We start from the raw sequence: 14,474 nt of genomic DNA, 5'->3' as shown, positions 1-14,474 counted from the left end.
AACAACAACAACAATATATTTCCAGCACAGGTCTCAGAGGGCAGCACAAAATATACTGCAGACTTGATAAAAATAGGAGAAAAAATGAGTTGCAAATATCAACTAGACATAAACAGGCTGATATTAAAGTTCACATGGAAATTCATGGAACCTAGACTAGCTGAAACAATCCTGAAGAAAGAAAAACAAAGTTGGAGGACTCAGACTTTTTGATTTCAAAACTTCCTACAGTAATTAAGACAGTGTGATACTGGCATAAGGACAGACACATAGATTAAAAGAAAAGAAATAAGAGTCCAGAAATAAATCCATGTTCAACTGATTTTCAGCAAAGAGATCAAGACAATTCAATAGGAAAAGATTATTTTCAACAAATGGTGCTGGGACACATGTAAAAGCATACAGTTGAAGCCCTACTTCACACCATACACAAAAATTATATCAAAATGGACCACAGACACAAATGTAACAGGTAAAATTATAAAACTCTTAAAGGAAAACACAGGAGTAAATCTGTATAATCTTGGATTAGATAATGATTATTTAGATATAACATCGAAAATACAAGTGATCAAAAAGAATATTGACAAGTTTGCTTGGCCAAAATTTAAAACCTTTATGCATCAAAGAATACTATCAAGAAATTGCAAAGACAACCTACAGACTGGAGAAAATATGTGCATATCATGTATCTGTAAGAAACCTGTATGCAGACTATATATAATCAACTCTTACAGCTCAATAATGATGGGTAGAGGGAGGACAAATAACCCAATGAAAAAATAGACAAAAGATTTGAAGAGACATTTCTTCAAAGAAGGTACACAAATGGCTATAAACACATCATCATCAATCATTAGGGAAATGAAAAAGATACTCATTATCATCAGTCATTAAAAACCCAAAACACATTTTCATCGAGTCAATGATGACTCACAGTGAGGGAAATGCAAATCAAAACCACAATAAGATATCATTTTATACCTACTTAAGATGGCTAAGAAAAAAGAGAGAGAGAGAAAAACAAGCATTGGTGAAGATAGGAGAAACTGAAAAAATCATACATTGCCAGTGAGAATATAAAATGATGCAGCCACTTGAAAAATAGTCTGGCAGCTTTTGAATGATCTTCATGACCCAGCAATACCAACTCCAACTATTTAACTAAAATATACCAAGATGTGCACAAAAATCTTGTATATACATATTCATAGCAACATTATTCAGAACAACTAATAAGTGGAAACACTCAGAAGTTTATCAAATGATGAATTAGATAAATAAACTGTACTAACTCCACACATGAAATGTTATTCAGTAATATACTCCATATGTGAAGACAGTACATTTTATTTACCTAATTCATCATTTGATATATGTATCTGCAAAAAGGGCAAGGAGGTCACATGTTCTGACCTCCTCTAATCCCACAAGAGGAAGACAGGATTACGAGCAGAAACCCAAGGCCTATTACTGCAAGGCCAGACATGCTGCCTCCCTCCAGCCCTTTCTCCAACCGTTCCTCCCAAAGCACCCACCACCTCTCTCCTGGGTTTGATAATTCACTGCAGTGGCCACACAGAGCTCACAGATTATGGGGTTTATTAGGGAAGCACCACAGGCTACAATACAAGTTCAGGAAAAATGCTCAGCCTCTCTCCCAGCCCACCGTATCACACAATATTTCACGTGTGGTGGAAATAGCACAATTTCTTTATCTACTTCATCTTTCAATAAATATTTGAGTGTTTCTACTTATTGGCTATTCTGAATAATGTTGCTGTCAACATACATGTATGAGTTCCACTTGTCTGTGAGTTTGCCATACTATGGTGGCTCGTATGTTGCTATGAGGCTGGAAGTTATGCCAACAGTATTTCAAATAGTGGCACGGTCACCTGCTGGACAGCTTTCAGCAGAGCTTCCAACTAACACAGACTGGCAAGAATTATGGAGCCACCTATTTCTGAAAAAATTAGCCACTGAAAACCTTACAAATAGCAGTGAAACACTATCTGATACAGTGCCAGAAAGTGAGCCCCTCATGTTGGAAGGCACTCAAAATACAACTGGGAGAGAGCTGTTTCCTCATAGGAGAGTCAACCTCAATGATGTGGATGGAGTACAACTTTTGGGAACTTTATTTGCTGACTAGGCACAACTCAAAATGGGAAGAAACCCCTGCAAACATTCATTAACAATTGGAATATAGAATGTATGAAGTATGATTCTATCAATCTAGGAAAACCAGAAGTTGTCAAAAATGAAATGGAATACATAAAGATCTATATCTTAGGCATTAGTGAGCTGAAAAGGATTAGTATTGGCTATTTTGAATAAGACAATCATGTGGTCTACTATGCCAGGAATGACAAATTAAAGAGGAGGAATGGTATTACTCATTACCAAAAAGAACATTTGAATTGTGGTGTTGGTGAAGAATACTGAAAATACCATGGACTTCCAGAAGAATGAACAAATTTATCTTGGAAGAAGTACAGCAGAAATACTCCTTAGAAGTGAGAATGGCCAAACTTCATCTCAACTACTTCGGTCATATTGCCAGAAGGGACCAGTCCCTGGAGAAGGATATTATGCTTGGCACATGGGTCAGCAAAATATCATGCTAAAAGTGCAGGATCAGCAAAACAGGGGAAGAATAGGAATGAGATGGATCAACACAGTGATGGCAACAATGGGCTCAAGTGCAGCAAGGATTGTGAGGATAGCGCAGGACCAGGCAGTGTTTCATTCTGTTGTACACAGGTTTGCTACGAGTCAGAACCAACTCCATGGCACCGAACAGCAGCATAATGGAAGTACTTATATGTGCTACAATGTGGCTCAACTTCTTAAACATTATGGCAAGTGAAGGAAGACAGACACAAAAGAACACCCACTGTATGATTCAAATTATATGAAATGTCCAGATAGGGAGATCTATAGAAACAAAAAGTAGATTACTGTTGCCTAGGTCTAGGGCAATAACGCAGAGGGAAGTGAACGCAGAGTGGCTGCTGATGGTATAAGGTTTCTTTTTGGAATGATGAAAATATTCTAACATTTGATTATGGTGATGGTTTTATAACTCTGTAAATAAACTAAAAACCATTCACTTAAATACTTTTAAACAGGTGAGTTTTATGATATGTAAATTATATCTCAATAAAGCTATTAAAAGTTAGAGATTAGCCTAATAAGAGACATAAATTCTTACCCCAGCATTTGTTAGGTAGGTGGTAAACTCTTTGGACAGAATAGACAATTCTTTACACAGTACAACTGTCATCCTGGGAAAGAAAGGAAAAGAAAGAATGGCTCCTTTTTATCTTTTTCTTTCTCTTTTTTTAATCAGCTATATTTAAATTACTGGAAGAAAATAAACCACTCCTGCTACTATATGTGAAAGATGAATGCTTTGAAAGGGAATAAATATGCCTAAATCAGCTGAAGTATTTGGGGACTTAATGTATTTGAGGACCCATGTGAACAGGCTTCATTCTACAAGGAAGAGGAGTCCAATTCTCAGAAAAATTTTTCCATGAAATCCTATAGAAAGTATTATGCTTTCAAGTTAAATTAAAGGAAATAACTAAAATATATTTGGTGACAACATAGTACTTAAAACTCTCTAATTCCATTTAGATATATATTTAAAATAAATACATATTAATTCATTCATTATTCAACAAATATTTACTGAATGTATTCTATATGCTAGGCATTGTTCCAGGTACTGAGTGTGTATCAGTGAGTAATCAAAATCCTGGTTTTCACCAATTCTAACTAAACTTGCTAATTAAGTGAAAGACTATGTACGTGCAAATAAAATTAAACATATATCCACTAATACATATATACAGAGTTTACAAGTATACACATTTATAAGGAGCTGTAGTAGCACAGTTGATAAAGCATTTGGCTGCTAACCAGAATGTTAGTGGTTCAAATTCACCAGCTGCTCCATGGAAGGACGATGGGGCAATCTACTTCCATAAAGATTTATAGCCTCAGAAACCTAATGGGGGTCACTATGAGTCAGAAGCAGTTTGATGGCAATGAGTTTTTATACACATATGTGTGTATGTGTATATGTACGTGGGTATATATATACATATGTATATGTATATATATATATATATACATATATATATGGATACACACACACACACATATGTATTGTTCTTGTTGTTGTATGCCATTAAGCTGATTCCAACTCATAGCAACGCCATGTGACACAGTAGAACTACATTTCCTATACTGAAATCTTTACAGAAGCAGATTGCCTGGTCTTTCTCCTGCAGAGCCACTGGCTATTAAGACTAACAAACTGAAAATTAGTTTTCAGAACACAAGTTGCTTAAGGACAGATTTATAAGGTAGAATTATGAAGGCTCAATGACAAGAAACATCCTTGGATACATAGTAACTAACACTCAAAATGAAGAAATCTCTAATATATGAATGGGTGAAATGTGAATAGCAGCTTGTTGAGAGGGAAGTGTCTAAATTTCTCTAAATAAGCTAAGAAAACTCTTTCAGCAATTTCCATCAATTAGAGGGATACTCATTATACTTACTGGGAAAGGGCTCGGCTCCTCTCTATGGCTGTCGCTTCCTGCTTCTGACCATGTAGAACCAATGCTGCTGTTTTGTGAAACAATTCAATTGAGCAGGCAGTCAGTTCTGCTAGGCTCTGGATTGCAAATGCATGGATATCCTAGAAGGAAAAAAAAAAGACTAAGGAAACAATACATTGTTCTTTTCATCCTCTAGGAAATGACACAACTGTGCTTCTCTCATTCTGAAGGATTCAGTATCTTGAACATAGCAGACATTACTATTGTTGCTGTTGTATGCAATCAAGTCAAGTCAGACTCATGGTGACTCTACAGGACAGAGTAGAACAGCCCCCATAGGCTTTTCTAGGCTGTAATCTTTACAGGAGCAGATTGCCTGGTATTTTCTCCCATAGAGCCACTAGTGGTTCAAACTGCCAATCTTTTGGTTAGCAGCTGAGTACTTAACAACTGAAACCACGGGTTCCTTACAGACACTATTAGTTGTCCTTAAATAAACATTTTTTCTTTCCTTCCATAATAATTTTACACCTGGGCTCACAGTGACAAAAACAAACACTCCCTTGAAGTCAGGTGGTCATATAACTAAGTTTTGGTTCAAAGAGACTTAGACAGAAAGTACCTTGTAGTAGTTTCTAGAAACCTTCCTTATGACATAAGACATGCACCCTTTAGCTCTTCTTCATTTCTTTCATCCTATAGCCTAGAACTAAGATGCTATAATCTTATTAGAGTATACAGTTGAAACTATGCACAGCAACGTTAATATGCATAGTATATTTTGTTCAAAATAGGCACTTGGGTCCCTGATTGTGGTACCCACATCTCAAATCTGCAAAATAAGGTTTCATTACTTGGTTACCTCTATTGAATTTTTATTGACTTGCTCAGTATTTTCCATTTCTAAGTATTTTCCCCTTTCTTCATTCTCTGCTAATGGCTTGGTCAGAGATGTCTCGATCCGTTCATAGGCAGTATTTCTTGCCTAAATAGAAATTAAAGATTATTGTCCATTCAATTCCTCTAACCTCAGATTATGCTAGCCTTATACAGAAGTCAGTATTAATACCCTTACCCAAAGATACCATGTAGCTTTTCAGTTCTTACTAGACCTCGCTAGACAATTTACTGCTATCCACTCATTCCTTGAAATTCTCCAGTCATTTGGCTTTTAAAGAATATATATATAAACATAGTAAAGCACACAAATTTCCAGAGTTTAGCTCAAGAAATGTTTACATACACTGTGGTAGTTAAGGCTATATGTCAACTTGGTTGGGCCTGGTTTTAAGTGGCCAGGCAATTGGGTGTAGTCATTCCCCATGATGCGACTGGTAATCAATTCCATGACAGAATCTACAGTGAGCAGCTGAGTAGCTGCCTTAGGGATGTGGTCTGCTTCCAGCATATAAGAAGAGGCTTTGAGAAAGGTCTCTGATCTTCTCGGCACATTTGGATCCTGCATTTGACCAAGTCATCAGTGAATGCCAGTCTTGGGACTGTTTCTAGACTTGAACTAGTGCCTGCCGTATTGCTTGATAATCTTTGGTCTGTGCCAGTTTACTTGTCAACCTTGGGTTTGTCAGTCTCACCAGCCAGCAACTGCCTAAGTTAAAAGAAGCCTCTAGCTTCAGTGGGCTGGGAGCAAGAGGCAGAGCTGAAGCCCAAGATCAAGGGGCCTTCACCCAGCCCCTAGAGCTGGCACTTTGAACTCAGACTTCTAGACTCCTAAACTAGAAGAGAATAAATCCCTGTTTGTCAAATCCACCCATCTGTGGTATTTCTTTTATAGCAGCACTAGAGAACCAAAACATATATATATGCCTATGTAACTGGCAGATCAAGATAGAGAACATCCTCATCAACCCAGAAGGTCCTCTCATGTTCCTTCCTAGTCAATACTATATCTCCTTCCCTCTGCTCAAGGTAACCACTCTTCTGTCTCACTATAGACTTTTACTTGTTGTTAAAATGCATATAATGGAACCATAAATATGTTCTGTTTTGTATCTGGCTTCTTTTGTTCAACATAGTATCTATCAGATTTATCTAGATTGTTGCATGTATCAATACTTCATTCTTATTTATTGCTGTGTAATATATCATTTTATGCATATACTACGATTTATCCATTCTGCTGCTCTGGGCTATTTCTAGTTTCCTTTGGCTTTTTAACACAACTATCCTCTTCCACTGGCATGAGGAAAAGCTTCCCTAACAATGAAGTCAAAAAAGCAGAAGAAAGCAGAGCCAAGAAATGGAGGGGGACTGAATTTCTAGGTAGAACCATGCCTAAAGCCAGTCCTGCTCCTTGATTTTCTAGTTTCTTGAGCTAATAAATTCCTTTTTCCTTAAGCCAGCCTGAGTTAAGTTCCTATCATTTTTAACTGATAAGAGTTCTGATTTCTAAAGAAGTGTTTATTGCCATGAAATGAAGGTATCCACTTGAATAACTTCATACAAGACCGAATGTATTCAAAGCTGCAAGCAAGCAATAGGAATCTAGAGAAAACATTAGGTCATTTCATCTAAAAGAATCACAGGTTTTATTACAGATATGGAAATTGGAGTTGGGCCTTTAAGGATTAATTGGTAGGTTTTCACCCAAGGCCACAGTATTAATGAGCTAGAACAGAACCTGTATACCCAGACACTCACTGCAAGGTTCTTTCTCCTGTAACATATGGTTTACCTCAAAATCCCTCTGAAACAATCTGGCTCTGATCTATAACCTTCCTACTTCTTAAGCCTCTCCAAAACTAACAAACAAAAAACTAATAGAATGAACTCTATAAAGGCTCAGAAGGAAGAAAATGCAAGGTGTGTTGAGGAAACTGTGAGGTAACTGGCAAAGCCAGAGTACAAGGTGTAGGAATTTATTAGTCCATTTATGTTTTACAAATATTTACTGCACATTGTGCTAGGTGTTGGGGATACAGCAATGAATTTAACTAGGGTCCTGATCTTCTTTATTCTACTAAGAAAGACAATTAAGAATCAATCAAATATATAAATGCATGAAGAAAAATAAATGAAAGGGAGTGATAAAGAGTGAGGACTGGGTGGATAGAGGGCAGCTTAAGTCTGGATGATGATTAGGAAGGGTCTCTGAGGAGGGATATTTTTTTGAGCTAAAATATAAAAGATAAAAAGGAGTCAGTCATACAAATATTTAGGGAAAAAGAACTGTAAGCAGAAGGAAATCAGCTTGGTGTATTTAAGAAAAAGACGAAGGATAGTATCAGAAGAATATAGAGTGTGGGGGTGCATCATAGGAGATGAGGTTGGAGTGGTGAGGTTTAAGAAGAATACAGTGAGAGATGAAGCCAGAAAAAATCCTAACAATTGACTAATAGTCCAAACAGTATGAGAAGTTCTTTACAATTCGTTTGAAAGGTAAATGACAGAAAAACCAGGAATTGATGTATCTAAGATTAAAAAAAAAAAAGAAAGAAATATGGGGAGTTATAAGACCAGATAAAAGAAAACAATGATGCCATAAATTTTACACTTGAACAAGATATTTTAGTAGGCGTATGGCATACACAAAATGACTTCACCAGGAACCACTGTGGCAACTCAAGCCAATTCATCATCCCTTTCCAAAATTGTTACTGTTACTCCCCCATGATTCCACTGAGAACTTCCCATTGGGGAGATCTGGACTAAGAAATTAAAAGGAATCTTTGAGGTTAGCTTCTCCAACAATTTATTTTTTTCTAGCTGAACAAAATAAGATCTGGAGAAGGAATGGGATTTGCCCAAAGTCACACAACATGAAGAATAAGAACAAGAACTGTGGAATATCTTGTTATGACAGAAAGGAAGGATGTGTTCAAAAAATGATGGGGGCATGCCAGAACACAAGGGCCAGCTTGAAGGACAAGGTGTACTTCAAAATAATTAAGGGTAGTAATGAATTATAAACTACTGTGGCAGGGAAAAAAAAAAAAAAAACCCACAAGGTCATATGGGTAACAAACAGATAAAGAAAGAATGAAGGAGAAAGGAGAACTCTTTACTACAGTAGAATGCCAAAAATGGACAGAATTTGGGGGTTGAAAAAAAAATCACCATTTTGCAACCATCACAGTAAAGACTGGTTCAGCAAGAGTCATTGATTCAATGCTAAACCTAGGAGGGAAATTATGATGAGGAGCAGGATATTTGTATGGTCTTGAAGTATCTTCCCACAGTAACAGAGAACAAAATAGTATTGCACAGTGAGAAACCAGACAACACATGGCCAATGAGGGGCAGATGGGCATCATGTGCCTCTAGATTTGGTATCCTGAGCAGGACAAAACACCACTTAAGGAATATTTTGGCTGGGAACGCATACCATGTCTCTAATCATCAGAAACGCCAGACAAACCCCAAATGAGGAATGTTCTATTTTTTATAAAAGGAAGAAAACCAAAAAAAAATCAAATCTACTGACATCAGCTCCATTGGGACTCATAGCAATCCCCACTGGGTTTCCAAGATGGTAAATCTTTATGGAAGTAGATTGCCCCATCTTCCTTCCACAGAGCAGCTGATAGGTTTTAACTACCAACTTTCTGATTAGCAATCAAATGCCTTAAGTACTGTTTTTCAAAAATGTCAATGGACTATGGACAATTAAATAATAAAAATACAGTATTAATGTTAAATTTACTGAAGTGGATAACCATACTGTGACTATGTAAAGGAATATCTGTATTCTTAGGAGATACATATTAAAGTATTCAGGAGTAAAGGGCTAAAATATTTGCAAATTACTCTCAAATGGTTCCAAAAATAGTAATAATAGTATGTGTATAAGTGTATGTATTAATATATATATATATATGGAGAGAGAGAGAAAGAATACACATGTGTACAAATAAAAATGATTAAGCAAATGAGGTAAAATGATAACAATAAGTGAATCTGCCTAAGTTAAGGGGAATATGAGTGTTGTCTGTACTATTCTTGCAACTTTTCTATTAGTTTAAAATTATTTCTCAAAACAAACCAAAAAAACTATGATTTAAGAGAGAAAGTGTTATGGTAAAATGCTGCAGTTCAGCTAAAAGGGATGAGCTGCTAGAGTGTGGTCTGAAAGCTTTCTTGAAGAATGTAGCATTTTCACTGGGCATAAGAGAGTGGGATAACAAACCAAACACCATATTCCTTATTGGGGCAGGGAAGGGGAAGATGACTGTGCTAACTATGAAATGGCTATCACCTCTCCCTGGCCAGGAGGCCATGTGCACCTGCTGCTGATTCTAGTCCTGAAATGTTTCTCCAGTTTGGGAGAAGAGGATGAATAGGCAGCAATGTAGACCATAACATATGTGTCCCGCATAATATGTATCAAAATCCATATTTCATAACAAAATTTCAGAAATGCTTCTTGATTCAGCATGCCTTCCATTAATGAAAACACATGATTATTAAAAAAAAAAAAAAAAATTAAAGCATTAAATAATTGATTCATGAAAAGGTTAAAGTTGGTGGTTCTGACCAGCCCTCATGATGCCAGTGGACAAGCATATCTACTATACTGAGGTTTCACTGTTCTCAGGGCTCTGAGTAATTCAGAGATGAAGAGATATGGTCCCCTGCCTTTAAGGAGCCAGAAGGTGCCTTTTTCCAGAGCCCAACAACTCAGATAATGACTATTTAGTATGTGGAAATGAGGTTCATGGCTCAGGTCTTCGTTTTTGCTGATGACTCCTGACCTGTCTTCATACATCTGGAACATGGAAGTACTTTAGTCAGAACTCAGAGTGAATAGGGCAGGCCTGTTTAAGATCAGCATCAAATAGCATATATAAGACAACATCCAAATAACGCACAGGAACCTGGAAATCAGCTTGCAAGGCTTATCTCCCGGTAAAAAAGCCACAAGAGACAAAAGTTTTGCAAAATCAGACCTCCAGGCTACAATACCCTGTAAAAACAGTAATTTGTGGCACACTCCCTTTTCTTCCATTCCAAAAAGTTATACAGGTCCTCTCCTGATGGCTACATGCATTGTGAGTGGGAAAACAACTGCCCAATAAACCCCAGAGGAGAAAAATGTAGGTGGGTGCTATATGTCCTGTGCATCATGAAAAAGTTAACTGACCAACTCTGTGGCCTAAGGATGGAATATGTTTTGGGGATGAAGATATGTTTGGCATGCTATCTGAGGGAGCAGAAAGTAGGTAGAAAGTGTGGAATTCAGAGTATCTCCTCGATTTTTGTGATACCCATGCCAAGAATTAAGAATCTTATGCTTTTTATCCACTAAACCCTATACAAGTAAAATAATACAAATCACCCAGAAATAATAACTTACTCTGGCCAGTTTCTCTGGTTTGGAGGAGATGTGCAGCTGGGAAAAGAGCTCTGTGATTTCTTTGGTAAAGTCTTCATCCCCTGAAAAACCAAATACCATGTAAAACACTGCAGAAAGACTGGTGAGGATCAAGAAGTCATGAGGACAGGGAGGAGGTGGTTATAGCAGTAATGGTAGTAGTAACAGTAGCAGCAGTTTACATGAGCATGCTACATTAGTTCTCACAGAATCGTTTTATGTACATTATATCCATGCATTCTTTCAATGGTGTCAACTAAGAAAAGTGATGTTATCTCATTTTAGAGATAAAGAAATTAGAGATTAAAAGATTCCCCCTAATAGCAAAAATTAGGAGTCAAGTCTTGGCCTTCTCACCCCTACTTCAAGACCAGTACCCTTTGCATTACATCCAAGAAACATAGGTGCAAAAGTGATGAAGGCCAGGTACTACGGGTATGATTCCAAGGAAGTGGAATTTAACTTGGATCTAAGAGATGAGTACAAGTTAGCTAAGAGAATGGGAAGAGAATTTTCAGCAGAGGAAACAAGTGCAAAAACCCAATGGAGAACATGGCAACAATTTTAATTTAGTTAGGAACGTCTAATATAAGGAGGAAAAGAAGAGTGGGAAGAAGCTACTAGAAAGGTGAGTAACCAGTTACCATCAAATCAACTCTGAGTCATGGTTGACACCATGCATGTCAGAGTATAACTGTGCTCCAGCTGGTTTTCAATGGCTGATTTTCTGAGGCAAATCATCAGGCCTTTCTTCCAAGACACCTCTGGGTAAATTCAAATCTTAAATCTTTTGAGCAATTGAAAGTGTTAACCTTTTGCATCACCCAGGGACTCCAGAAAGGTTAAGTAGCATCCAAATAATAATAGGCCTTATTACCACCACCATAAGGAATTCAAACATCACACTGAGAGAGTGGTGAGCCACTGCAGGATTTTAAGCAAAGACTGATATGATCAAATTTCAATTTTAGGAAGATCACTTTGGTTGCTGGGTGGGAAATGTACTGGAAGGGGAACAGGAAGGGAAGATGATGGCTGAGGTAATAATCCAGGAACAAGGTAAGAGATAATGATAAATAAAAAGAAACAAAGAAATGGGATTACGGAATATTGGAAGGATGACAAGGAAGCTTTTGAAATAAATCTGGTAAGAGATGATGGGGAACACAGAACACCTACACTTAGAAACATAAAAGCAAATGTGAGTCAGGACCAAACAACTAATGTTGTTGTTGTTGTTATGTGCCTTCGAGTCAGCCCTGACTCCTAGCAACCCCTCCTTGGGTTTCCGAGGCAGTTATCACTACGGAAGCAGGATTGCCCAACCTTCCTTCCGAGGAGTGGCTGGTGGGTTTGAACCGCCAGCCTTCTGGTTAGCAGTCAAGTGCCTTATGCTACCAGAGCTCCTAAACAACTAATATATCCACACAAATAGCAAGAAATGCACTTTCCTATTCCACACATCTAAATTCTAACCTATCCCCACTCTGAGGCCTACTCCAAGACTTCTCTGCAACCTTGAGAACTCCTGTGCACAGAGTGTTCTACCATTTACAATAATATTACATGAATATTTATTGATCGCCAGTCCCTAGCTTGCCAGGGCAAATTATTACTGTTTCATATCCATTTCCTTCCGAAAATCCCCAGAAAAAATATAATTCTATCTTGGCACCTCTCTCTCCCTCTACTATCCTTTTGTCCCTCTATCTCTTGGCATCTGAGGGAGAGAATTCAAATGCTTTAGTGATCCCAGGTCCCATATAGTTTGGGGAAAAGCTTATTTCAGTAACTGATAACAATTCTGACATGTAAAACTCATGTAAACAACTTCTAATCATATCCTACTATATGAAATCTAAAACCTGACTTTTAGGCAGGCATTTTGTCTTCCTAATTAAGTTCTACATTATTTGGGCACAGGAGAGAAATCTGAATCTGCAGTGAGATGCATGCACCCCAAAACCAAATAAAAAAGCCAAATCCACTGCCATCAAGTTGACTCTGACTCTCAGCAACCCCCTCTTGGTTTTTGGGGTGGTAAATCCTTATGGAAGTAGATTACCCATCTTCCTTCCGCAGAGTAGATGGCAGGTTTGAACTGCCCACCTTCTGGTTAGCAGTCAAATGCCTTAGGCACTGCACCACCAGATGCATCCCAAAGGATTCACAAAATGATCCAATGAGTATAGGAAAACAATAATGGAACTTTTATTTATAGATGTTTATTTCATTCTTTCAAAAAAAAATCTATTTTCGGGTATATTTTAGAATTTACCTAATATATATTTTACAATACTACATGTGTATAATTTATAAAGAAGCTCTGCTAGTGTAGTGCCTAAGGTACCTGACTGCTAACCAGAAGGCTGGCAGTCCAAACCCACCAGCCACTCCTCAGAAGGAAGGTTGGGCAATCTACTTCCATAGTGATATTGCCTCTGAAATTCAAGGAGGGGTTGTGATGTGTCGGGCCTGACTTGATGGCACATAAAAACAACAACAACATAACTTATAAGCATTCAGATATACTTATATTAGGTAGGAGTGCTCACTAAGCTTTTACTCCTTAGAGTTTGTGATCACAACTCTTTGGAGATCAATGTCATGTACTTTTACCTCTGTAGAGTCCTGAGTATAAAAAGGACTTGTTTCTTTACGTCACACTATAAACAAAAATTACTAAAAAGACCTAAATGTGATAGCTAAAACTATATTTAGAAGAAAATATCAGGACAAATCTTCATGTCTTTGGATTTGCAAAAGGATTTTTAGTTGTGATACCAAAAGTATGAGAAACAAAAGTAACAATAAAATTCAACTTCATCAAAATTTAAAACTTCTGTGCTTCAAAAAAAGTAAAAAGACAACCCACAGAATGGTAGAAAATGTGTGCAAATCATGTATATGATAAGGGATTTGTATCTAGAATATATAAAGAATTCCTATAATCTAATTTAAAAAGACAACCCAATTAAAAAGCAGCAAAAGTTCTGAATAGACATTTCTCTAAGGACAATGTACAAACAACCAATATGCACATGAAAAGATGTTCTACATCATTAGTCATGGAAATGCAAATCAAGACCATGATATACCACTTCACAACCACTAGGATGGCTAGAATCAAAAAGTCAGGTAATTTAAAAAAATTTTTTTTAAGTAATAACAAGTGTTGACAGAAATCAGTTATATATCAGTATAAAATGTTTGGAAAATAATCTGGCTGTTAAACCTACAGTTATCATATGATCCAGGAACTCCACTCCTAGGTACATACCAGAAAGAAAAAAAAACATATGTTCACACAAAGACTTGTACACAAATGCTTACGGCAGCATTATTTGTAATAGCCAAAAGGTGGAAACAGCTCAAACAAGATGAATGGATAAACAAAATGTGGTACACCCAATGGAATATTGTTGTTGTTTTGTGCTGTGGAGTTAGACCCAACTCATAGCAACTCCTCGTTGGGTTTCCGAGGCGGTATCACTATGGAAGTAGCTGGTGGGTGTAAACCTCCAGTCTTCTGGTTAGTAGTCAAGTGCCTTAGGCACTACGCTAAC

The 14,474-nt window shown here is 37.2% G+C and overlaps 1 protein-coding gene across 1 annotated transcript in view; it reads right to left on the bottom strand.

Moving 5' to 3' along the window:
* Positions 1-14,474, bottom strand: part of FAM114A2 (family with sequence similarity 114 member A2) — a 36,600-nt gene that overhangs the window by 5,462 nt on the left and 16,664 nt on the right. The window contains 4 exon segments of the mRNA XM_007946425.2: positions 3,218-3,290; positions 4,581-4,720; positions 5,443-5,565; positions 10,891-10,970. Coding sequence (XP_007944616.1) covers positions 3,218-3,290; positions 4,581-4,720; positions 5,443-5,565; positions 10,891-10,970 — 416 coding nt within the window.

The sequence above is a fragment of the Orycteropus afer genome, unplaced genomic scaffold (genome assembly GCF_000298275.1).
Source record: "Orycteropus afer afer isolate SDZICR_OR568_19922 unplaced genomic scaffold, OryAfe1.0 scaffold00160, whole genome shotgun sequence".
Taxonomy (NCBI): domain Eukaryota; kingdom Metazoa; phylum Chordata; class Mammalia; order Tubulidentata; family Orycteropodidae; genus Orycteropus; species Orycteropus afer.
The sequence above is the reverse complement of the archived record's forward strand: the minus strand, read 5'-3'. Positions and strand labels throughout refer to the sequence as shown.